The sequence below is a fragment of the Zootoca vivipara genome, chromosome 13, assembly GCF_963506605.1.
Source record: "Zootoca vivipara chromosome 13, rZooViv1.1, whole genome shotgun sequence".
Classification (NCBI taxonomy): Eukaryota; Metazoa; Chordata; class Lepidosauria; order Squamata; family Lacertidae; genus Zootoca; species Zootoca vivipara.
Window position 1 is genome coordinate 853,701 of NC_083288.1, and position 25,650 is coordinate 879,350.

Genomic DNA, 25,650 nt, shown 5'->3' on the forward strand with positions numbered 1-25,650 from the left:
GCGTGCCCTGAGCCTTCGGCCCTCGCCCAATCGGACGCCAGGGGCGGGTCTTAGCGCCGTCCGGCCAATCGGGAGCGGGGAGGCAGCTGCGACGGCAGCCGGCGAGGAACACGCTTCGTCGCTGCACCGCCATGGCGGGTCTGCTCTGCGGGCGCGCTCTGCGCCGGATGGCGGCGGCCTCGACCCTCGGCGGGAGCACAAGACGCCTGAGCCGGGAGCAGAGCGGGCCCGGAGAGGCGCCCAGGTGAGCCCCCTTCCCGGGGGCCTGGCCCGGCGTGAGCCTCGCTGGAGGTGGTGCCATGGAAGCCTGGGGGGGGGGGACGCGAATAAAAGCGCGATTTGGCGAGGCGCCTCTGTTACTTTTAAAAGCCAACGTTAAGGGCTGGCTTTTTTTAAAAAAAAGCCGCCAGAGGATGAGGCGTCTCCTGCAAACCGAAGCCAGTCTTGGCGCGTTCGTGGTGGACGATGCATTGATCCTAATTTGAAAGTCGATTGCATCATGTGCTGTGTGTTAATTTTTGTTAACTAAATAGTTAATGTGAATATGCAAAGGGAATGAATGTAAAGGACCATTTCCCTCTCCTCTTCCTCTGCAGCATGGATGCCAAGCCCAGGAAAACAACCCAAATCCCCAAGATATACACGAAAACAGGAGACAAAGGTAGCAGCATCTTGCCAACGGAGGCAGGTCTCAGATCCATCCAGCTAATCCTTGTCCCATGAGAGCACCATGACCTCACAAGGTGCATTTTTGACAGCCTTAGAATGACTGCTGGAATCGGCTGCTTGTCTCTGCTTCAAATATATATCTACACACAGAAACAAATGGAAAATATTTTATAATGTAGTTGTGACATGTTAACAAAAGAAAACACGGAAGATTGTAAAATGTGAGATGCTTTGCTCAGATGCTTTTTATAATATAACTAGCTGGCTGTGCCACACGTTGCTGTGGGTTATTTGTGTGATTTCCCCTACCCTGTGCCGATCCATGACGTATCCCTGTGATTCCCCCACTCCTCCTCTCACCCCCCCGGCTTATCTCTGTGATTGCCCCCTCATCCCTGTGAATCCCCCAACTCTGTCCTGATCCATCACCTATTATGCCCCCTCTTCCCCCCACCCTGGCTTATCCCTGTGATTTCCCCCCTCTCCTCCCCCTAACCCCCTCACTTACCCCTGTGATTTCCCTCCTCTCCTCCGTCCAACCCTCCCCCCCCCGGGTTATCCCTGTGACCCGTTCATTTTGCACACAATCATTCCTCCAATGTGCATGTTCTGTAAAATTTTGCCTTGTCCCAACCCTGACTCCCCTACACACATGTGTTATGTGAAACTAGTACCGTTCAGCCCATTTAGAAAACGGGCGCTAGAAGATGTGAGAGGAGCAGCGGGGCCGCGGCCTTCCCTCTCTCTGCGCTCGGCCGCGGGGCGCGCCAGGAACGCAAGTAAACAAACTCGCTCTCCCGTCGTGCCCCGCAGCTGAGCGCAGAGAGGGAGGGAAGGCCGCGGCCTCGTCGCTCCTCTCACGGGCTCCTCCGTCGCTGCTCCGCATCCTCTAGGCGCCCATGGAGGCCGGCCCCCTGAGGGCGAGGAGGTCAGGACGGGCAGAGGCCAGGGAAGGTGAGGCACGCTCGGCCCAGGCTGCTCCCGCTGCTGCTGTTACTGTCGCCGCCGCCGCCTCCTTCCATGAAGGCCAGCGCTGGGAGCGGCCGCTAGCACAGCCTCCGGCGCCGCAAGAGAGTGTCCTGGGCGCGCAACCGAGATATTGTCTCTGCGTCCAATCCCTGTGTCCCTGGGGCACATGCGCATTAGCGCGGAAAACGGGACACACGGAATCTGGCCGCAGAGACACAGGGACTTTATTATATAGGATAACATTTATTCTACTCAAAGGCATGGCCCATATTCAGTTGATTTTATGCTGCGGCCTCATGCCCTCCCCCCCAGGCAGGCCCGTAAATCCACTCGGCCTAGTCTGCAAAGCTGAGGCGAGATACTGTGGAGAGGGCAGGTTTCATTACCTATCCCTGCCCCCTGGTGGCGCAGCTTTCGAGGCAGCAGTGGGCGATCTGCCCTTCTATTGGATGATGCTGGAGTCTTCAGAGCTTCTGCTGGTGATTTGGGCGCCACTTTTTTGTGTGTTTAATCATTATTTTAGGTATGAAAGGTTTGCTTTTTTTGGAAAAAAAATTATGCCAGATCCCTCACTGATGGGCATGGAACGTTGTGGCCAAATTTGTTACATTACAGTTCAGTGGTTACAGAGAAAGGCTGTGACGTCTACGCATGCAATGCCTACATTTATATATATATAGATAATAATAGTAATAATAGTAATAATAATAATACATTTGAGTGGGGGATACTGTATTAATGCAAATACTGTGAAGCCTACTGTCCCAAATGAATCACTGCAGAGAAATTCCATGGTCTTTCATTGGAATCAGTTGCCACATTCAGCTGCCAGTCATTGGGACTACAGGAATCAACCATTGCACATGCATGTGTGAACAGGGCTTTGGGTACTTGGGTGTGAGCTGCTTCATATTTTACTCACTGTTATCATCTTGCATGGTTTTCAAAAGGGTTTTCCAGCACATTCACTGGAGAGAGGAGAGCAAAAGATGATCAGATCTTTGACGCCCTGGGAACACTCGATGAACTGAGTTCAGCCATAGGGTAACCAAAAGATTGTAAATTATTTCTTCAATTTATAAGAATGTTTCAGGGAATAGTAGACTGCCAGTTTGTTTCTGGGCCTGATTCAAAGTAATCACATTTGTGTTCAAAGCCCTAAACAACTGGGGCCCCAGATTCCCGAAAGACCCCCTACCTTCAGACCCCTTCCGTATCTTAAGATCAACAGAGTGTAGTGCCCCTCCCTCAGGCACTTGGGTTGTTGTTGGTGGCCCAGGAGGAGAGGGCCTTCTCTGGCAGCCCCATAGCTGTTGAATTCCCTCCCCACAGGTGTGTCTGGCACCTTCACTTTACGGCTTTGGACCTTTGGCACCTGAGACATGGTTTTTAAGACCCACCCTATTACTGTGACAGTAATAAGTTTTAACCGTTTTTCACTCTGAATTTTTCAATTGTTGAATTTCACCCTGGGACTTGCTGGTGAAAGGTGGGTAATAAATAAATTTAATAGTGGTAATTTGATATGGTAGAAAGCAGTTCTGTCATGGGAAGCAAGGAAAGCCTCTCATTTTCCCCAGCAGCTGTTCTTGCTGGTTGGCTGTAGGCAGCAAATTTCCTTGCACAACCTTATTCCCTGGCATAACCTTATTCTGAGCACCACCCTGTTACCTGACTAACAAAGAGCATTTTCAAAACCTTTTATTAAGTGAAATGAAACCTGCCAGGCGGCATGATGCAGGGTGGAGAGGGGAGTGACAGGAGCCCGTTGGAACTGGAGCAGAGGCCTCACTGCTGTTACAGCTGCCCACAGCCGTGACTCGCCATTTGTGTCCTGCCTTGGTGATGTCAGAGGAGCAGGCTGTGCCTGGCCCTGCTGCTCTGCCCACAGGCTGAAGCTCATGGCTCCATGGGACATCATCTCACCCTGCAAGAGTGCTGCAGTCTTTTGCCAGATGTTGGAGGAGGTTATTCCATCTCCCCTCCCCCATTCAAACCATCTCTGGAATGAGCTTTCTAGATGTTGGATTCCAGCTGAGGAGAGTTGCTGCTAGACAAGGGGCTCTATGGAACCTTCAAGTTGGGAGGCAGTCTACCCCAGTCATTCCACATGCTGGAGAGCAATAATGGGAGGAGGCTGTTGCCTTCCTGTTCTGCTTCTGCGCTTCTTGGAAGCATTTGGTTTGCCAGTTAAGGGCAAGCAATGCTAGACCAGATGTTCTGGTCTAATCCTGCAGATCTCATCGCATACGAAGAGCCAGGAACAGATTGTGTCTGCACTCAACCAGTTTCCTGTCTGCCTGAACATGGGAAGGCCATACACCTTTCATGAAGAAAAGGAATTGCTCTCACATCACTACAGTTCTTTGGGGGAAACAATTCAGCTGGTTTCAGGCTTCTTTCAGCTTGTAGTGCCTCCACAAGAGGTAAATCTCTCATACGAACAGCATCAGTTACCTATATCTCAGGATGAAATCTCTCCTATTTTGCTCCAGGCTAAGTGCTGAATTTGGCAGTGAAGGAGGCCACTCGTTTGTGCAGGAACTTCACCAGGTAAGAAATAGCTGCATCCCCGTCACTGACAGCATCCACATACAAGGACTGCCTTCCTGGATCAGACCAAAGGACCCTCTTGACCAGGTCTCGTGCTAAGAGTAGACAGTGAAAGAAACTTTAAGACTCTTCAATCGTGTTCTTTTTATATACTGTTCATTGCTGTGCTTTAGTCTGTGAAATGGAGGGTAATAGATCCCCCTGAGCCTCAGAGTCCCCCTGAGTCGAGGCGAGATACTGTGGAGAGGGCAGGTTTCATCCCTGTGTCTCCCCCTTCCCTGTTCTGATCCAGTACGTATCCCTGCTCCCTTTTCTGCCCCCCCCCATCCCCCCCAGGCAGGCCCCTACCTCCACTTGGCAATGTTGGGCCTTGTTGCTGGAAAAGGCCTGTTTTCAGTTGAAATAAATAAATAAATATAATATAAATAAATAAATATATTCCTTCCAGCAGCACCTGTGCTGCTGGAAGGAATTTTTTTTGGTTTCGACTGCGTCACACCAACACGGCTATCTACGTGTTTTCAGTTGGTTTGGTCTTCAACACCTCTGCCGGATGGATGTATGTGAGTGGTGGATCTCGTGGTGGAGGCGGGGTTTGTGGGTTGCTGTCTGTCAAATGGAGGGTAATAGGCCCCCTTCAGAGTCCCCATTTTACAGGATCCCGTGGCGGAGGCGGGGTTTGTGGGTGTGGCGCGTTGTTGTGGCTAATCCCTGTGACTGCCTAGTGGGGGCCTGGCAGCCTGGCAGGGGGCTACATAAAACAAAGGCTGTGCTGCGACCTGCGATCCGGCTGCTCGCCCTCCCCCCCCGGGCCTAGTGGGGGCCTAGCAGCCTGGCAGGGGCCTAGGGGTCCGATAATGGCCGCCTTGGTGGTTTCAGTTGCTTGGTTGATGATGTCATTTGGTTTGTGGGTGTGGTGTAGATTTCACAGGAAGGGAGGGGGTTAGGAGGAGGAGCAGAGGGAATAACGCCACTTGAGGGCGCTGTTTGACTTGGTGGAAAACAAGATATATAACTGCCCAGGTGTGAGATTTGAGGGATTTTCTTTTCCAACAACGCTCGGGGAGTGGCCTGGATCGTTGTGTCAAAATTTCAGGACGATCGGTCAAGCGGTTACGGAGAAAAGTGGAACACGCACTTTCACAATTTTTACATTTTTATATATATAGATGTGGAAACCCAGCCAGATGGGCAGGGTATAAATAATAAATTGTTGTTATATTGTTACTGTGTGTTGCTTAGTTTATATATTATATTTGCTGCTCTGATAGTATATTTTTATTGAAGAAAAGCCCTGCCAATGGCCCAACTCAGCCAGCATCTTGTTCTCAAGTTGCCAACCAGTTGCTTGTAGGAAACACTCAAGCAGGATCCTTCCTCCCCCCCCCCCCCTGCCTGTGGTGTCCCACAGCCGGTATTCGGAAGTGTTTCTGAATGAAGAAGCAGAGCACAGATAGCCTCTCCTCCCTAAATTTGTCCTATCCTCTCTTAAAGCCCTCCAAGCTGGGGGCCATCAATGCTTCCTATGGGAGCGATAAATTCAGTAAATTAAGATGTCATGGAGATGGCTGGCAACAGTTGCTAGCATTCGGTCACTGGGGATATCCTATCACTGAGCATCTTCTGCCTAAGAGCTGTTGACCTAACTCTTGTCCATCGGCATGTGTAAGTTAAGGCAAGGGCAGGGAGCCAGCAGTCGCCGTCCTCTTGCAGATGTGGCTGGATCCCACCTCCCACCATCCCTGCCCATTGGCCATGCTGGCCGGGCTGATAGGAGCTGGAGTGCAGCTACACCTGCCAGAGGAGGAAGGACCACCATGGGTTCCCCTCCCCTGATGGCATCGCAAAGCCTCTTCCGATTTGGGTCAGAGAACTCTGCCCATTCTTTGGCACCTCTAGAGGCACACGAGGGGGGGGGGGCAGACTGACAATTAAAACTGCTTTCTGAATGTCTCACCGTCTGTGCAAAAATAATGTGCTCATCCCAAACATCTCTGCTCTGTTTTGTTTCCGCAGGTCCAGTGTGTGCTGCAAGACGCCGGCTCCAACGTGGCAACTCCCATATCCTCAGCCAGGGAGTCACATTTAAGTAATTGGAACCTAATATAGATCTTCATTTTAAAAAATAAGCTAACCATTTTTGAAATGGTTTTGCTGCCACTGCTTTTGGGGATCAGTTTTGCTGGACAACTGAAGGAAGTACTCTGACCATGAAACCTTTGTTTATGTGGCTTATTTAAATAGTTTTTAAAATTGCGTCTACACCCCATTCCTTTCTTTCTTCCTGGCAAGGGTCTGACTGGATCCAGACCTGCCAAGCTTCAGCCATGTTGCCGCATCAAGCTCCCTCAGACCATGTCCTGGAACAGAAACACATGAGCCCCCATTGTGGTTTCTTAGTGGGGGGAAATGCTTTTTCTGCAAAGATTTTGATGCATGCCTTAAAAGCATTGCATATGAATATATCCTAAGTATAAATAAACATCTAATAAACGTTGACTTGCTAGGTTTCCAAATGCACAAGTTGGCCATAGTGCTTCTGCTTGTTAGGGCTTCCCACTTACTTAAACCCTGTTTAAAAATGCAAGATGGCATTTTAACCATTTTGGGGGGAAATGCTCTGTGCATGCTCAGAGGTGCTTGAGGTATTCCAGGACTCAGCGCTGGAACCCACGCAGGGCCCAAGACCCAGGCTCAAGCCTCCTTCATTTTAGCAAGGTTGATGCGTCATGTGCTGGCAGCCCCTATCCTGAGACTTAAGCAGGGGAATGAAGAAGCCAGGGCTTCACTTTGTGGGTGACTCCTTGGTTGGCTGGTCCACTCAGCCGTGTCTCCTCTTCTGCAGAGCGAACGTCGTTCAGTGAAAAGCCCATTCTGGAGCTGGAGGCCTGGATCGATCACTACTCCGAGCACCTTCCACCACTCACAGCTTTCATTTTACCCGTAGGTATTTTGCATGTTCTGTTGTGCTCCGTCTGTGAGGTGGTCACAAAGCAGAGGCCTTGCAGCACAGAGGGTGGGGGGCAAACAACTTTTGGTTTCCACTGGCCAGATTCCCATCAGGAACAGTGTCACAGAGCTGTGAGTGACAGCTGGTTAGTTCGGGCTCAGCCACCCAGATTCTTGTGCAGGGTTCCAGCTTGGCAAGCACACTGCTGGGGCCTTTGGCCATTGATCAGGCTGCTTAGTGCTGGATTCAGGTGCATGGATCCTGCCCCCCAATACACACACCAGCTGATGCAAAGGGAGAATGATCCTGCTCGGCCCTGGGTGTGCCAGGGAACACTTTGATGCAGCCAGACCAAGCAAGATTGCTCCCCCTTTGCAGCAGAGAAAAGTATTCCTCCCTCGCTCATGATGCTAGAACTTGTGGAAACCCATGAGCTTCTGTAGTTCCTTTTTACAGCAATCTTAAGATGCGGCCCACGAGGGCCGCCTGTGAGCTGAGCCGCCTGCTTGGCAAGTCCCCCACGTGCAGCGCTAAACTGGCACAGCACGGTGCGGGGACTCGCCGAGCGGCGCCGGAAATCGCGCCTGCGCAGCCGCAGAAGCAATTTCCGGCACTGCGGACATGCACAGAAGCCATTTCTGGCTTTCCGGATATGGGCAGCGCGGCACCGGAAATCGCTTCTGTGCACGTGCGGCCCGTGTCCGGCCCACGGACGATAGTCTGTGCGAATGCTCCGGCCCACGGACAGAAAATGTTGCTGATGCCTGATCTAATCCAACCCCCTGCTGTGCAGGAATCGCAGCCAACAGCTGGTTCACAGCACTTTCCTTGGGGCATGTTTTCACAGAAGCTCCTTCTGACTTCTGTGCGAAGGTAGCCAAAATGGTTGCATTAGCTGCAAACGCTCCTGTTCCTGCTTCAGGCGAGTGCTTGTAGCTCCACAAGTCTCCGGTTCCGTCCCCAGCCTGCCCTGTCTCAAGTATCAGGGAAAGACTGCTCTCCGCTGAGGACCCCGGGGCGCTCTCATCAGTCAGAGCAGATGGACGGGAGTTGGATGGGCCTGACCCTGGCATAAGGCAGATCTGGATGTTTTGTGTTCAATGTCATTTCAGTCTGGCGGCAAAAGCAGCACTGCTCTCCATCTCTCCAGAGCCATCTGCCGCCGAGCTGAGAGGCGGTAAGTGAGCAACTGCAATGGCAAAGGCATGGGAACCCCCTGCAGCTCTGAGTGAGCTGTCTGGGCTGCTGACCTCCCTTGTTCAATCTTCGCTGGCATGTCAACCTTGTAAGGCTTGCATGAAAATTGTTTGGAAATGACCACAGGTGCTCCCCGGCAATGCAGGGGGAGGGCACAGATCAGTTTGTACTGTGCAGCAAGACAAGGAAGTGTTTGCCAAGAGATCGAGTTCTGCAGGAGCTGTTAATGGCCAGTGCAAACTGCACAAATTGTGGGTACTTCCCCCCCACACACACACACTTTAAATGCACAGTTGGTTTGGAGCAGAGAATTTGGTGCATTTAGCAAATAATGTTTTTGGCACCTTAGGATCTGGCAGAACAAGGCAAAATTTACTCATGCTAACAGGGGGCAGGAAAGGTGGTTTTGGATCCAATTCTATCAGCTGTAGTGATGACTGTCTTGCTTTTCTCTTCTGCAGTGTGATTCCTTTGGTGAAAACGGGAGAAGCAGATGCAGATGTGGCCAAGTTTTTGAACAGGTAACTTGGAACTGTTCCTTTTGACAAGGCTGGGGGGGGATCCATCTAGTAGATCACACAGTAAAGGCATGAGACAAGGGATTCCCCCCACCTGCTTTTCCTGGCCACTGGCCATGCTGGTTTCTGGGGCTGATCTAGTGAGGAGCAGGTTGGGGAAGGCTGCTCTGCCCTGGGTACTTCTTGCTGGATATCTCCTACAGAGAGTCCTTTTTGCATCTACATTAGTGGTTCCCAAATTTTGGGAGCCCTGCCCTCTTGGTTCCATAGTGCCCCTTGGTTCCTAGTCCCCCCCATCCCTAATAGAAAGCACTATTCAAGATAGCAGTTTGCATAACCCACTAAGGAAGATAACACTAAGATTCAAAACAGTAGCAACTAATTGCTCCTTTATTCAAAATCCAGTTGAAACTATTTAATTAATTCAACAGAACTGATGAATTTGATCCAGTGGTACCAGCTTTTCAGAGTCTGATAGTCATTTTATGCCGCTTTGGGAACTACTGGTCTACCCGGGGCACTCAGTTTTTTGCTTTACAGATCTTGCTGTGCCTTGCAGCCTGCATGGACCTTGCTGACCTGTGGAGACCAAGTAGTCTTGTCTTTTCTCTTCCAACAACCTGGAGGAAAAGGAGTGGGAGATTAGTGCAGGGGTAGCCAAAATGGTGCCCTGCCCATGTTGCTGAACTCCAGCTCCCAGTATTCTAAGCCAGCATGGCCACTGATGGTTTGTGTGTGATGGGAATCGTAGTCAAATGACATCTGGAAGGTGTGGCAATGGCTCCACCTGGATCACTTTGTGCTTAAGTTGCAAAGTGGAGAGGAAGAAGGGTAGAAGCTGAGATTTGGGGCAGCGGAAGGAGACATCTGGAGTCTGCTGGTCTTTGCTAGAGGATGGTGGGGAAGAGGTGTCCTTTCTCTAGGTGCACACCCTGTGGGCATACCCAAATTGCTAGTGCTTACCTGCTCCACATGCAGAAGGTGTTTTGGGAAGGGCTGTAGTTCCATGCAGGCTTGACATGCAGAAGGTCCAAAGTTCCGCCCCTGGCGTCTTCAGGTAAAAAGGGCTGTTGGGAGGTGATGGGGAAGGGACCCTTCTCTGGTAGAGAGCTGCTGCACCAGTTGTATCATCTCTGCCCCGTAGTATCATCATGGAGCCTGTGGCCATAGACTGCACAGGTAACTTCTCACAGCCTGTTTGACTCCTGTTCTCCTCCGTGTTTTGGGGAGAGGGGCATGCAGCAGCCAGATTATCGTGGCTAAATGTGGCCTTCTGCCATATCCCATTGCTATAGATCAGGCATCCCCAAACTGCGGCCCTCCAGATGTTTTGGCCTACAACTTCCATGATCCCTAGCTAGCAGGACCAGTGGTTGGGGAAGATGGGAATTGTAATCCAAAACGTCTGGAGGGCCGAAGTTTGGGGATGCCTGCTATAGATGCTGGTTCTCGTTCAGTGCCTGCCTCCACTGAAATTGCAGGCCTCACTGGCTCACGGGGGCTGGATTTTACTCTGGTACCTGGCAACTGCCTAAGGCAGCCTTCCCCAACTGGCTAGCGCAGATTTTTGTCTGAAACACCTGGAGGGCATCCAGTTGGGGGAGGGGGAAGACATTCATTCCACTACCGTTTTGATTGGCTACAGGCGCAGGGACACCTTCCTCCTTCCAGCCCTAGATGCTGCCCCACCCTTAGAGTAGACATGCCCATTACAAGCTCTTCTCCTGTACAGAGATGGGCAACTGCTTTTTTCTCCCCTTCTTTAGACTGAGCGACTACTTGTTTGTTCTTGCCCGCTATGCTGCAATGAAGGAAGGGAAGCAGGAGAAGATCTACACCAGAACGGAGTAGGGGGCAGAGGCCCTCTGATGCAAGAGGTGGACTGCCAGGCTTTCAGACAGAGGACTGGACAAGACAAAAGATTGCTTGCCGTTTCAAACTGAGCTCTTGAAATCTACTTCTGAAAGCTTACTTATAGCTTCCAGCTCTAGTCTTGCTCCATTTTGAGACCAGCTTGCTAAGAGAACTTGGAGTGCTCACTATGAATAGACTTCAGCTGCATTTATTGCCCTGTGCTGATAAAAGAAGAGGGGAGAAGCACACGCCACACCTGATGTGCTCCAGAGCCCTTCTCCGCAAGAGGTGTTCTGTTCCCAGAGGCACTTGGCGCTTGAGCTCAGATCGGCTTGCAGACCACAGCCTTCTCTGTTACACTTCCTTGTCCTCTTTTTCTTTTTGAGGTCATCGTTGAATCCATCAACACCTTGGCAGGAGATGCAGCATCTCAAGCACAGCAAAGTTCTGCCATTGTAACCTTTGTGCAGAGATCCTGGAAACGGCTGTTGAGAGATGGGAGGCAGCAGTGGGCATCACCAGATTGGAGCTTTGGGATGCAGCTCAGCTGCCGGAGGGCTTCTGCTTTTTTCCGTTATTCAGCAGGACTCCCAATTTTTCATTTGCCTCTCAGTGGCTGTCATTTAGCATACCTGACTCTTCAGCTGTTGAACTGTTCAGAGACATCCTTCCTCTTCAGTCAGGGGAGTCTCTGTTGTACGGTTACTCACAGAAGCCAATTTTTACGAAGGGGGGAGGGAGAAACCCACCTCACTATGACTACATTGAACCAATTTTTCAAGTTTATTTCCAACATGGAGAATATGCTGTAAAAAGATACAGGAGGGCCAAGATAAAATATTTTATTAATCTCCTATGGCAAACCTTCCCCTCCCCACCTCATGACACAGACATGCAAGGCATTGCTTTGGGGTGGGGGTGATGTTAGACCCCTGACGCTTGCATAGCTTTCCTTGTTTGGGAAAGCCACACCATGCCCAACTGTTGTGGGCCAGAACAGCTAAACTGTTTCAACATATTTAGTACACAATCACAATTTTCACATCAGCTCTGAAAATGTATACACGAGGAAGCAGTGCATCAGAGGGTCAAGGAGACCACTGGGAGGGGGTGCTGTATAGTGTCCTACCCCCATTCCTACTCTATTGGAGAGATTCTATTGGAGAGCTTGCCCCATGCCACCCCAACATTCCTTCACCAACTGGCATCCTCTAGGTGTTTTGCACTACAACTCCCATGGGCCCCAACCAGCACAGCTCTGGGCTGTTGGGAACTGTAGTCCAAAACATCCAAAAGGCTGCCATAGAGTATCCTGCAACTTCTGTAGTGCAATATTGCCAAATCCATTAAGAAAGAGAATGCTTAATGTCTAGCATTTAAAACATGAGACACATATTCTTCTGCAACATTCAAAGTAAAATCAAGAAAAGGCGAGGATTTTGGTTTTCAGTTGACAGGTTCATGCTTGAGAGTGTCTTTGGGACCAGCCCTTCACTAGAATTATTAAAAAAAACAAGCAATTATTTTACACCTCAAGGCTAAAGATTTGCAGTGGTGGAATAATCAAGGTTAGAAAGCATTAAATGGGGTTTCTGCAAAAAGAAAAACAATAAAGCCAGTAAAACCCAACATTCTTGAAATATTTTGCATTTGATTACAGTTCAAGGTCAATCCCTTCCTTCCCACTCGTATTCAGATCCCCAGGATACCTTGGGTGGGAGACTGAGCTGTTACCGGTATTTGTACAGCTGAGCACCAATCTACTTGAGCCTGCACAAGGTGACCTTTCTCCCTTGCTTCCTGGCATTTATTCATTCCAAAGACATCCACCCATTTGTGACAAAGCAGAGACCAGGACCAGGGCAAGTCCAGGACCTGAAAGATGCCCTGTGCTTTCCACACGGTCCAATCAGATTCAGCAAGAGGTGGATCCCTGGGGAGAAATATCACCTTGTGGGGACGTTTTTTCTCTTCCCTTTGGGCATGTCTGGATTTTGGGAGATGTTGAGGAAGGGGAGCTGGGGAAGGACAAGTGCACAAATGAATGTGAATACAGAGCAAGCAATGAATTACGAGCAACCTCAGCATAAACTCCTTTGCAATTACAGAGTTTAATGGAGTTGCTGTTCCTGAACGGAAATTGAGAAGCTATTCAGCACAGCAAAGTCCCTGAGAGGGCAGAGCAGGGAACTGCTCTCAGCTGCACAGGGGCCTCTGCAGATTAGATCAGCTGCTAACTGTTTCAGCGGGCTCTGCCAACTGAGGCCCTTGGCCAATCCTCCCAGTTCCACCATCTCCAGCCAATGGTCAGAAAGGAGGGCACTAGGTCAGTGAAGCCTGCTCTCTGACATCTGACAAGCTGCAGGCCCACAACTAGCAAAGATCTGCTACGGGGGAGGAATCCCACATCACAAACCTGTGACCTGCTCCCCACATAGCGGGAAGCACTCATTTGGGGCCCTGCAGGCAAACGTGTATTCAGACTGAGAGTCAATGCAAAGCAGTTTGGCAAGCTGTGGGCACAGAGAGAGGAACACAAAAAACATGAAGAGAAAGCTCCTGCAATCTCACAGGGCGCCCGAGTTGAGCAGCCTCAAGTCTGTTTTTCAGAAGCCAAAGAGGGAGGGAAAAGCCAGCTCCCGACCTTCGTTCCACAGCATTTTGCTGGAGTCTGACCTGGCCCGGCCCACAGCAAGGTCCAACTGTTTGCCCAAGAGCAAGATAAAAATTATCCACAGGGCACACACCCCAGGGCCAATGAGTGGTTTGTGTGCCCCTGCCTGCCCTGCGTGCAATCCTCCATCAGGCATTGCCCCCCCCCCCCCGCCAAGGACAACTGCACAGGCTTGGCTCTTGATGCTACATTTAATGGCAGGCCAGCTGCGTTTCCAAGGAGGTCCTCCTTGCAGAGTTGCAGCCAGCGGCATCAGAGCGATGCCAGACCCCAGGCCAGAGCTACAGCCTGCTTAGGTGGCCATTCACCAAGATATAGCTCTGAGAGCCCATCCAGCTCTTGAGAGCGTAGGCTAGGAGAGCTCAAAGCCTGTGTTCATGCTGATGGCATAGCGCAGCTTCTCCCGCAGAACGCTCTTCTTGCTGTAGTTGGGCAACTTGAGGAGGTTGAAGCAGGTTGAGGAGGTGGGCAGTCGCCCACCTGGCTCTTTCTTCCGGATGGTGAAGAAGCCCCGCAGGACGCTGCCCAGGGTGTCCCCCGTGTCCTAGGGAGAGAAACAGAGGGGTTGGGGTGCAACAAACACACATGCTCGGTGAGCGCTGCAGGCTGAACAAAGGCTCTCTGCCCAGAAGGCCCTTGGGACCCCAACAGAGAAACCTGTTCCAGGCAGGGTCCTCACCATTTCCACATCAGAGAATATCTGCTCTCTCTGGAGCAGAACGAGGGGACCAACTCCAGAGGACAGGCCTACCTTACAGTACGAGATTCAGCTGGGAGCTGCTTTGCATCACCTTTGGTGTTTGGTGGTTACAGAGCATCATGGCTGGAGACAGGCCTGCTGGTGGCCTAGGTCACATTCACACCACTTTGCAGAGTCATGTCTCCCCACCCCCAAGAATTCTGGGAGCCGTAGTTTGTGATGGGTGCTGAGGAGCTGTGAGGAGGCCCCTATTGCCCACACAGAGCTAAAGTTCTCAGAGCAGTTTATCAATCCATCCCTCTTCACAGAGAACTCGGAAACACCGTGAGGGGAATAGGGAGTCTCCTATCAATTCCTAGCACCCTGAACAAATTGTAACGCCCATAATTATTTTGGGAAAGCCATGACTGTTTAAAGTGTTACAAAATTTTAAAAGATGATGCTGTTAAGGTGCTACACTCAATATGCTCAACATCAAAAAAACTAAGATCATGGCTACTGGTCCCATCACCTCCTGGCAAATAGAAGGGGAAGATATGGATGCAGTGAGAGATTTTACTTTCTTGGGTTCCATGATCACCGCAGATGGTGACAGCAGTCACGAAATTAAAAGACGCCTGCTTCTTGGGAGAAAAGCAATGACAAACCTAGACAGCATCTTAAAAAGCAGAGACATCACCTTGCCGTCAAAGGTCCGTATAATTAAAGCTATGGTTCTCCCAGTAGTGATGTATGGAAGTGAGAGCTGGACCATAAAGAAGGCTGATTGCCAAAGAATGGATGCTTTTGAATTATGGTGCTGGAGGAGACTCTTGAGAGTCCCATGGACTGCAAGAAGAGCAAACCTATCCATTCTGAAGGAAATCAGCCCTGAGTGCTCACTGGAAGGACAGATCGTGAAGCTGAGGCTCCAATACTTTGGCCACCTCATGAGAAGATAAGACTCCCTGGAAAAGACCCTGATGTTGGGAAAGATTGAGGGCACTAGGAGAAGGGGATGACAGAGGACAAGATGGTTGGACAGTGTTTTCGAAGCTGCGGACATGAGTCTGACCAAACTGCAGGAGGCAGTGCAAGACAGGAGTGCCTGGCGTGCTTTGGTTTTTCTATAGGGTCACGAAGAGTCGGACACCTAAAGCAACACCTAAACTTGCCTTAAACTCCCCAGTTGCTGCCTGGCCCTCGGCTGTCCCTCCACTTCTGCCATTAGCCGTACTGTTGAGACCCTGGATTCCTCCTGCACAGCTGATTTCTCCACTTGATCCGGTTAAGTAAATCAAAAAGGGCTTGCAACCTGAACGGGGGGGGGGGGGGGGCGCTGCGTTGGGAGAAAGATCTCCCTCTAACCTCCTCCCCAACATTCCTCCTCAAGGTTCCAGGGTCTAGGCCCCAGGGCTGTCCTCTAAAGACAAGCCTGGGATTCTCTGTGGGGGTGGCTGTGTTCCCCCCATCGACATAAGAAGAGCTTTCAGCTGAATCAGGCCAGCGGCTCCTGCAGTCCCAGCCTCCTGTTCTCACAGTGGCCAACCAGATGCCTCCATGTGAAACCCTCAAGCAGGACCTGAGCTCAAGAGCACTTCCCCCCCCCCCCCACCACCTCATGGTACTTGGAGGCATCTGGTGTGCCTAGTAGCACTGATAGCTCTCTCCTCCGAGAATTTGTCTAATTCTGTGAACTGTGAACTGCTGTCAGAGCCAGCAGACGCTTCCATGCCAGGAAGGAGACCATGGCACCTGCAGGGAACGCAGGAGGTCAAGGAGCTCGCCAGCTTGGCTCACGCACGCACCTGGTCATCGGATACTTCCACGCAGCGGATGGAGAAGGGAGGCTTGAGGTAGGCAAAGCCCAGCAGTGGTGGCCGAGAACAGCTGGTAACAAACTGGCAGAGGAGAGAAAAAGAGCAAGGGGAAGGGGAAGACAGGGACGGGATCAGGCTGGCTCTTCAACTGGGGTGCAGCACCATCGTCATGGATGGTGTTGAGGGGCTGCCCCATATTTATTATTATTACTTTATTGTATTTAAATCCAACCTCCCCCCCCCCCCCAAGGAGCTCAAGGTAGCATGTCCATGGTTCTCCCTCTCGTCATTGGAGCCCCACAACAACCCTGTGAGGTAGGTACGGCTGAGAGAGAGAATGGGCCAAGGTCACCTAGTGAGCTTCATGTCCAAGTGGGGAATGGATTCCTGGTCTAGATTGATTCTTTCTCTGTCTGAAGCAGCCTTTATTTGCCTGCATTTAAACAAGCTGGGACCCCAGTTTGGTACCAGAGCAAGGACTTTGTGTGCCTACGTTCCTGGGTTCAATCCTCAGCATTCCCAGAGCTACGTAAGGAGAGCAGAACTCAGTATAAGGCAGCTCCAATGTTAATGCAGCCCTTTATGGTGGATCATGAAGACCACAATCTTGCTTTTGTTTCAGGGGAAAGACCACAGGTAAGTGGTATAACCATATATTCAGTGCATGTCTTGCACTCAGAAGACCAGAAAGAAACTACACTTGCGGGAATCGGAGTTGGAAGGGACCATGAGGATCATCTAGTCCAACCCCTTGCAATGCAGAAATATTTCATCCAACGTGGGGCTCAAACCCACGACCCTGAGATTAAGAGTCTCATGCTCTATCCACATGAGCTATCCACATGTACGCAAGTGACTAAGGTCCATGAATGACCAACCTGGTGGACTCCCATTATCCGTGACTATTGGTCATGCTGGCTGAGGCCAGTGGGAGCTGAGAGCCCAACATCTGGAGGGCCCAGGCCAGGTTGGTCACTCCTGTTTTACGTGTGTGCATGTGTGTGTGTGTGTGTGTGCGTGCGCACACACATACACAGAGAGAGAGAGCTTACCTTAAGAAACATGGCTCTTTCATCAGGGCTAAAATCATTGGCTAGGATATCCCAAAGCCAAATGATGACTCGGTGACTGCCATGGAAGCCCCCGTAGTACACAGTGTGCTTCCTAAGGAAGAAGAGACAGGAAATCAAGTGGAGTTCATAGCTCACTGAAGTCACTAGATCAAAAGAAGGACTACAGCTCTGCCCCCAACTTCCTGTTCCCACATGAAAGCTGCTGGTGGGACCATTATGCAAATAAGGAAAGTGAATTGCAGAGGGGATCCCCCCCTGCTCACTTCCCATGGGACACCCACCCACCAGTGGCTGCCTTCAACTGGAAACACCGAAACATCACTGTATGGTGACTCAAGTTAAGCCAATAGAGAAGGAGGTCACCATTAACCTTCAGCACCCTAATGAGCTTTGAACTTCCAATTACCTCTTCCAAATGTGTCCCACACTTATGATCAAAACCAGACCCTGCCGCAGATAAACCTGAAAGGACTTGCCTCTTGCTGCCCCTGATGTGTGGGGCTCCCCCACCCTGCATGGATGGAGACAACACACACTCCCTCTCCTCTCCAGCCTTTCAAATCCCTCCTCAAAGTTTTTGGGCTTTTAACTCCTTAAAAAGGCGAGCAAGAGGCAACAGAATAGAAGTTTATGAACTTACACATGGCATGGACAGAGGGGAGAGAGAAAAGTGTGCCTCCCGCTTTCTTAACAATAGAACTTGCGGACATCCAAAGAAACAGAATGTGGAAAGAGACGCCCCCTCCTCCTCCCTTACTTCAAGTCTTCAAGGTCTATCTCGGCGTTGTCACCAGATATCAGCCTTTGCAACTCAGGGGCAGAAAAGACACGGATCCACTCGGGCTTGATGATTGAGCGAAAGCCGCTGATGAAGGCGGCCGCCTGGCTTTTGATCTGCGTGTGCATCCGGAAGTGGGCCATGAGGTGGATGTAGCTGATCCTGGCGTGGGGGACAAAAAGGCACCCATATCTATCTATCTATCCATCCTTCCTTCCATCCCTATATACATAAAATGTAAGGCTGTCATCACACAGCCCCCATCAGAGGACCTGCAGTGCCTCATCCCAATCCTGTATTGGCATGAAGTCAGGGCACAGGAAGGTAGCAGTAGAGAAAGCAGGTTTCAGAATGGCAGGCTTAGGTTTGAATAACGCAGGGACAAAGGGACACAGAGAAGCTGCAACCAAGAAACAGGGTTTGGATGAGGTGAAAAGGAATGGGTTGGAGGACTGGTAAATGGCGTGGAGCTTTTGAGGGGGTGGGTTGGTGAGCAATGTGATCAGGGTGGCAGTCCCTGGTGTGCATTTGGGAGAGAGGGTGCACATGGCTAGCACACCAGTCCCATCCTAGGGGCTCGGGAAGAAGCCACCTCATCGCAGGGCACAGCTCCAGTTCAGAAAGGCACAAGAGGATTCCCCATCCTGTTCTCGTTCAACAGAGCAGCCCATGTGGCAAGGTAGACCATGGGGAGCTCCCAGTGAGCAACTTTCCCCAACAAGGACTGGAAGTCAAACTTCTGCCTCCATGTCCTCCTCTCAGAGGCCCCAGTCCCTTTGTTAGGGAACCAGGGTTGGTCTCCTCAAGGGCCATGCCTCTGGCCTCCTCATGAGCACACCCCCATGCTCTGTAGCCTCCCGACTGGTGCACTCCTTGTGCCCTTCGGCTGGGGAAGGAGCATGGAGGAACTCTGTTCCTCAGGCCCTTGCGTATGAAGCTCTGACTCTGGTCCAGGGTGCTCCTGCCCACCAGCCTCAGGTTCAGTGGTCACAACAGCAGGGATCCAGCCTGGCTCCTGAGCAGGTGACTCTGTGTGTGCTGGTTGCTAATGCACTTAGGGCTCATGACAGTTGTGGACTAGTGGTGCAGAAAAGCAGGGTGGCATGCATGGGCAGCAGGGCACTGCTACTCCCCTGGCACAGAAACCAAGATCCAAAGAACCACACAACTAGTTTCACTCTCCCTTCCCCAGTATGCTACTTTTGAGTTTGACATCAGCTGAGCCACAAGGTCAAAAGGAAGATCCCACGGGCCACACATAAGCACTTGGGGCACAGCAAATGCAGCGCTCTGGATGCTGCAGCAGCTTATGCTTCCCAAGGATGGCTTCCTGTGAAAAATGGCAGAAGTCCAGTTGCAGCACAAGGAGCGCAGGATCCTTCTAGTCACATACAACAGGGCCATTAAGCGCCAACACAAGGCAGCTGCTGCGGGAAATCCCACCCACTAGGGCTGCTTCAAGTGTGTGATGGGGCAATGGAACTCCCACAACCTGGTATTTAAAAAGAAAAGTTGGCAATCTGGATACCTAGGGTGACGCAAGCACCCTGTTCCTACGTCTTGCCTAGTATGGGAGCCACTTGGCCACTGGGGGTACCTTTCCCGCCTCAACATGTTAAAGTCAGCCACCCTTTGGGAAGGGGCCAGAATGCAGCCCAAGGGGGATCAGGGCTGATAAGGGCTCACTTACTTGTTTTCGTTGGTTACAGGGATGGTTTTCCCTCCTGGAATAAGTTCATGGCAAACAAGCTAGAAAAGCGGTGGGGTTCGGAGTGAGAGAGAGAGAGACATTACTTATTGCTTGTAATATACCATGGGAAGTTCAGGTCAGGAGAGAGAGGGGCCAGGCAGGTGGCTGAGTTGTGCTTATTGGGGTGGGTGGAGGTGGGAAGGTTTGTACATGTTCATGTTGAGTGTATACTTTATGTGTGTGACTGAACTGTGGGTGCTGAGGGAAGGATTCAAATCAATAAAGAATGAAGGGCTAAGCTTTTGAGGAGACAGCGAGCAAAAAAGTCTGAGTTGAAAAATGGGAAGTGTCAGCCCTGCCTGGAACGGAGCATTTGGCCAAGAGAGCTGGACCCAGAATCCCAAGGGAATGTCACTCCCTACAGGACCTGGAAAAGCAGAAAAGAAGGTGGGGAGATTGGGAGGGAGCCCTACCTGGCCCATCACATCTTCGTCATAGGAAAGCGTCAGGCCCAAGTCACTGATATCTCCATCGTAACGCTGAGAAGTGGGGGGAGAGAAAAGGGGAGAGTTTAAGTGCTGAGGCTGCTCAGTTTCCACCCTAACTGTCTGGGTTCCACTTCCTAGCACCCTCTCAGAATTCTGCTGCATGTGTCCAAATTAAGCTCAGCCAAATACATTCATGTGCAACGCTGTATGGGATGAGTTTGGCTATGCAGAATCCCAGCCATCCCTGGCAGCTCTGACTCACCAATTCCTCTTACTTCCAACATTGCAATAGGCACCAGCCACTCACTGTCAACTCCCACTAGACCAGGGGTCCCCAGACTACAGCCTGGGGGCCACATACAGCCCCGAGGCTCTTTTATGCGGACCCCAGGGACCCCCACCACCCGCTCTTACCGGCACGGTGTGTTGCAGCTGCCGACTTCTGACCCGGAAAAGTGACGGAAATAGCTTGTGCGCATGCGCAAGCGTCATTTCAGGTGTACTTCCGGGTTGGAGGAGGCTTATGCACATGCGCACAAGCTATTTACGGCGCTTTCCAGGTTGGGAGTGTGCCAGAAATAGCGTTTGCGCATGGGCGCGCACAGCTGCGCACCCCTGCGCACACTCCCTCACCCTCCGGCCCACCACGCAATCGGCACGGCGGGCATCCGGCCCAAAGCTGGATTTGGGGACCCCCGCACTAGACATTCACAGAGTCTAGAAACTTCTCTGGTATTCACAATTTCATTAAAAAAACACAAAATCCAATCTTCTCTAGATGCTGAATTTTTCATTCAATGTAATGTTAATCCATGTTGCTTAATGTGGGCTTATGATGTATGACTGCAGAAGGAGACAGCCTGGCACACTGTTGGCTTAGCAGTTAGTTTCTGCTCCCTGGGCCTAGTCCATAACTGGGAGAAACACAATGGCAGACGTCTCATTCAGTTATCAGACCTGCATTTAGAGCAATCAGTCGCAAGCCCAAATCCCCTTGTGCTGGCTATAATTAAAGGGAGAAAAGGACAGACAAGTGGGCAGGTGCCCATCGGGAGACGGAGCCAGCTGAACAAGGCAATGGATGGCAAACGAACCTTGATGGAGGTCAGGTTTTTATAGAACTCTGAATCCAGTGAGGGAAGTTCATCCACAGAACTGTAGAAGATGCTGTGATGATGTCCCAGCAGCTGACTCAGGAAGAAAGATGCAAAAGGAACATCCACCACAATCCCCTGCAAAGGGGGAGAAGGAAAATGGCTCAGAGAGAGCTGCATTTCACCATCAACAGCCACCAAGTAATCAGAGCCTGAACACTGGAAGAGGTGATCTATATCCCATAACAAAAATTGTGGGTGGTCCATTGGGAGAAGGGGGTAATGCCCTGCCAGACTCAGGCAGCGCCCCCCCCCCCTTTGTTATTTGCCTCCAGTCTAGTGTGTGGCAACACAGTCTTCCTGCATCTTCCTCCTGAGTCTCAGCTTAATTCCTGTCAAACTCAGGAGGGAGGAGGAGGATAAAACAAGAGTTAGTTGGCTCCATTATTCCATCTCCATCTCCTGCTAGCCTCCCTGCCTCCCCACCCCCAAACCAATGGGCAAAAACATTTCCCTTTATGAAAGAGCCAACCCACCCGCACAGGGCTGGCACTGGTTGTGCCAAGGGCAGCTGTTGAAAATGCCTCTAAGCAGCCACGCCCCTCCTACCTCATAGACGGCTTTCCCAAGCATCTTCCCAACAAACTCAAAGAGCTGGAGATAGTTCTCATGGATGTAGGACGTTGGGGAGGGATACAGCCTCTCATCGCCGCTGGTGGTCTACCCGGCATGTAGCAGCAGAGACAAGAGAGAGCAACGTAAGCCCATGGCTGCCTGCATGGCCAGCTGGGGCTGCCTGACAAGAGAGGGCTTGGGACAGGGTTCTGGCACCTTAAAGAGGTTGAGCGCAGGGTCAAAGACCTTCTTGATTATCTCCTCGAGGAACTCCTTGAAGACGCCGTCCTGGTCAATGCCGGCCTCATCCATTCCCAGGTCATTCACAAACTTCACCCGGATGACTCCCTTCATGGCGTTCTGAGACAGCTGGCGCAACTGTTCGTACCCATCCTGGGGAAAGGCGGCCAGTGCCACACGGTGAGAAAGGTGGTCTTATGGACTGGCTGGATGCAGAGGAGTGGTGGGAGGCACTAGCTGGGGAATCCCCAAAGGATGAAGGGAGTGGGGGTTGCACGACGATGGGGGTCAGAGGGAGAAAACCGAGGGGAGCAAGTCGCAGAAGCAGCGAAGGTAACAGGGTTTGGTGAGCAGGAAGAGACTGTGTCAGAGGGCAGTCCAGGCTCAGAGGCTGCAGTGGAGGCTGGGGGGGGGGCAACTGCAGAAGAAGCCAAGGAGTTCCCCCCACCCTGCTGTGAGCAGCTCCCCTCCCTCAAGTCTCCCAGAACACAGAAAGGAATGAATAGGACAGAGCAAAGAGAGACAAGGCAAAGAAGCCTCAGGTTGCTGGAGAAGGACCCAGGGGAGGAGTCTTAGAGGGCACTGGGAAGGCCAGGACCTACTGGAAAGAGTCGCTATGACCACTAGGCCTGCTCCAGACTCTCGCTCCTGACAGGTGTGGGTGGGGGAACAGCTCATTGGTACGGACTGTGGCAGAACTCCCTTTGAAACCTGCGATAGTTTGCAACTAGACTGGCTCAAAGTGAAAACTTGGCATGAGAAGGCTTCAATAGCTGCCTCAATCCAAACAGGGCTGGGGAGTCACTGGTCTCAAACCCTGGGGAGCTAAGGCCAGTCAAGGCCCAGAATCCTGAACCCTTGTTTTCAGGAAGCAGCAAATCAAGAGGCTTCACACAAAGGCTGTCAGAGAAAGAGGTGGTTTTCTTTGCACCATCTTCCTAGAAGAAGCTCTGCAACTCACCTCCAGCATGCGAGAGCGGCGGATGGTGATGTGCGTGACATGAGGCGACGCAGAGCTGGTCTCCACCAGCCCCAGCTTCTCCTTCTCTTTTGTCACCATGTTCCGGAAGAGAAGAGCCCTCTGAAAATGTTCCAAAAGAATGTGCTTGTTCAAAAGCCATGTTGCCTAAGCACATGGTCAGCCTTCCCCCACCTGACTACATCTGGGGAACCTGCAGTCCCCCCCCCCCAAGAGACATCAACCTTGGCCACTGGCCAGGCCCACTGCAACATCTGGAAGGGAAACAGCTGCAGGGCACAGAGGGAGGGTTCTCCTTCCCTGGAGGCAGGGAAGAGAGCGGCAGCCTGAGCCTCCAAGGGCAGCTGCTCAGGAGCCTCTTTCTCGGGTCAACAGTCAGCTACTGCTTTTCCCTGTAGCTGTTCTTTCCCTGTAGGGTCACAGGGCACTGCTTTATTATTACTTTTGGATTGCAACCCACCTCAAAGATGCTAATATATGTTTTGATAACAAAATAGCAGCTGCTGCAGTTTTTTTACTTCACTGCGGATAGTGTTTCAACCAGCCTTCCCCAACCTGGTGCCCTCCAAATGCTGTTTTACTGCTTCAGTCCCACTGGCTTGCAGTCAAGAATAAGAGGAGCAACAGATTGAGCAAGGCAGATTTGAAAACATTTCATCTCAACCACTTTATTACATTTATATCCCACTGTTCCTATAGGGAGCACAAGGTGTCGTAATACACTATTCTGCCCCTCCTCACAACAACCCTATGAGGTAGGTCAGGCTGAGAGGCAGTGACTGGCCCCCAAGGTCACCCTGGGAGCTCCATGGCCAAGTGGGGAGTTGAACCCTGGTCTCAGTGCCGGATTACCAAATAGGCAGAGTGGGCCCCGTGACAATGGATCAAGATAATATTGATTTGATCTTGAAAGATTTGCAAGGGGGTCCCCGAGATTTTGACTGCATAGGGGCCTCCACAGGGTTTAATGCGGCACTAGCTGGTCACCCAGGTCCTGTCTGCCACTCTAATCACTAAGCCACACTGGGCAGGCCCAAGGGAAACAAAATTTAGTGGCTAAAATTGTAGAAACCTTTTGGAAAAAGTGTATTTCCGAGGTTTGATGGCTCATAACAACCCCTCCCCCCCTTTTGAGTAATACCATAAAATTATATATATATATATATATATATATATATATATATATATATATATATATATATATAATGGAAATATAATTTAATGAAGAATGCATTGCAACAATGTTTGTTCAATTATTTTAACACCCCAAAAAAGGGGTGTTAAAAGCCATCAAACCTTGGAAATACACTTTCCCCAAAAGGTTTCCACAATTTTGGCCACTAGTGTACTTGGGAACGGTCTGTAGTTCAGTGGTCCACAGGACCTGGTGATGGGAAAGACCCTCCCTCTGCCCAAGACCCCAGAGAGAAAGGCCAGAGGGCAGGTTGTGGAGAAGGTGGGCTGCAGTTCTGTGCAAGGAACATAACCATCAAACCAAATGGGTGTGCATGGATTCAAAGGAAAAGAAAGATTCTGACTAGACTATAGCAATAATTTCCTGGTGGTCAGATCTGCTCGACAGGGGAACGGACTCCTTTGGAAGGTGGTGCACTGGAGGTGTTTAAACAGAGGTTGGGTGGCCATCTGTCAGGGATTCTTCAGCTGCGATTCCTGCATTACAGGGGGTGGGACTAGATGACCCTTGAATTCACAAGAGAAGAGCATCTGGGTGAGAAGACCTGTGCTTCATTCATATTCTGATTCTAAAACAGGACCACACAATACTGCCTTGGAGGATCATTCCCACAATTCAGCAAGCTCCTCCTTTCTGGGTCTGGGCTCAGTCTCCACTCACATTTTTGTGGGGGATGATGTGGGGAATATACTGCAGGACCAGCTGGGCCCGTTTCCGGTCTTTATCAAGCTCCTGGAAGAGCAAACTCGGTTTAAGGTCCCTAAAAAAATAAAACAAACATAAATGTGGCAGGAGGTTTGAAGTCCTGAAAGAAACAGGACCAGCCAGTTGTGAAGTGGGCAACTTCTAACAGGACAGCACTTGGCAGAATCCACCCTGCAGCAGACCAAGGCCCAGTCCCAGCACAGAGCTAGGCTGAGCTGGTTCTGGTCATACCTCTGCCAAGGACTCACTTTCCTGCCTTGGTCAAGTCATTTGCAGTCCCAAAAGTGTTTTTCAAAAATTAAAAGGAGGAGGCATAACAGTAAACTTGAAAAAATGTTGTAAGGGCAAAGAGACCAGAAAAAAGCACCAAACACTCTTGACTCAGATTATGACAGGGTGTGTAGGAATCTGGATTACTCAATTTAGAAGCAGGTGCTTACTTGCGCAGCCAATGGTCATCTGGAGCAAAACGCCGGCGGCAGTCTCGTTCGTACAAGACCATCAACCAACCGTGCACCGAATGGAAGAGCTCCAGGGTCTCTCCTTTGGCACTCTCTGTAACAAGGAGAGGGAGAGAAAACATTCACTGTAATAAAGCCGAAAACATTGTAACCCACAGCGGAAAACTCAACAACAGAAAGGGGGACAGCTGTGGCTCTCCAGATGTTACAAGGCAGCCAGCATGTCCAACGAGCAGGGAGGAAGGCGGGACCAGCAACATCTAGAGGGCCACAAGTCTGCCCCCCCCCCACGAGCAAATGAAAACTGGCCTCTGCCTCTGACTGGCACTAAAACATTTTAGTAGTAATCATTGTATTTGTATAGCATGCCACAACAAAGAGTGAAAACCACACAAACTCACTTGATATACAGAAAATTTCCCCTGCAGTTAAACTCAGACACAGGATTT

The 25,650-nt window shown here is 50.9% G+C and overlaps 2 protein-coding genes across 5 annotated transcripts in view; one reads left to right on the top strand and one right to left on the bottom strand.

Annotated features, from left to right (window-relative positions):
- Positions 1-107: 107 nt before the first annotated feature.
- On the top strand, positions 108-12,339 carry MMAB (metabolism of cobalamin associated B). Its single transcript, XM_035134867.2, has 9 exons — positions 108-244; positions 597-661; positions 2,589-2,682; positions 4,134-4,191; positions 6,208-6,280; positions 7,037-7,134; positions 8,254-8,318; positions 8,800-8,859; positions 10,623-12,339. Exons 1-9 carry the CDS (start codon positions 132-134, stop codon positions 10,705-10,707), a joined length of 711 nt encoding a protein of 236 aa, XP_034990758.1. The 5' UTR covers positions 108-131; the 3' UTR covers positions 10,708-12,339.
- Positions 11,539-25,650, bottom strand: part of UBE3B (ubiquitin protein ligase E3B) — a 33,492-nt gene continuing 19,380 nt past the window's right edge. For all 4 annotated transcript variants that reach the window (XM_035134864.2, XM_060282082.1, XM_035134866.2 and 1 more), the window contains 12 exons: positions 25,181-25,295; positions 24,696-24,795; positions 22,823-22,942; positions 21,838-22,014; positions 21,616-21,726; positions 21,007-21,144; positions 19,898-19,963; positions 19,425-19,483; positions 17,714-17,896; positions 16,936-17,047; positions 15,872-15,964; positions 11,539-13,928 (listed from right to left, as the gene is read on the bottom strand). In XM_035134864.2, coding sequence (XP_034990755.2) covers positions 13,737-13,928; positions 15,872-15,964; positions 16,936-17,047; positions 17,714-17,896; positions 19,425-19,483; positions 19,898-19,963; positions 21,007-21,144; positions 21,616-21,726; positions 21,838-22,014; positions 22,823-22,942; positions 24,696-24,795; positions 25,181-25,295 — 1,466 coding nt within the window. In that variant the 3' untranslated portion in view covers positions 11,539-13,736. The remainder of the gene's footprint in view (positions 13,929-15,871; positions 15,965-16,935; positions 17,048-17,713; positions 17,897-19,424; positions 19,484-19,897; positions 19,964-21,006; positions 21,145-21,615; positions 21,727-21,837; positions 22,015-22,822; positions 22,943-24,695; positions 24,796-25,180; positions 25,296-25,650) is intronic.

Bases quoted from the DNA above. Each gene is read 5' to 3' on its own strand.
- MMAB (XM_035134867.2), top strand. From the start codon at position 132: ATGGCGGGTCTGCTCTGCGGGCGCGCTCTGCGCCGGATGGCGGCGGCC. The intron at 4,192-6,207 runs GTAAGAAATAGC...TTGTTTCCGCAG, and splicing joins TTGTGCAGGAACTTCACCAG to GTCCAGTGTGTGCTGCAAGA. The intron at 6,281-7,036 runs GTAATTGGAACC...CCTCTTCTGCAG, and splicing joins AGCCAGGGAGTCACATTTAA to AGCGAACGTCGTTCAGTGAA.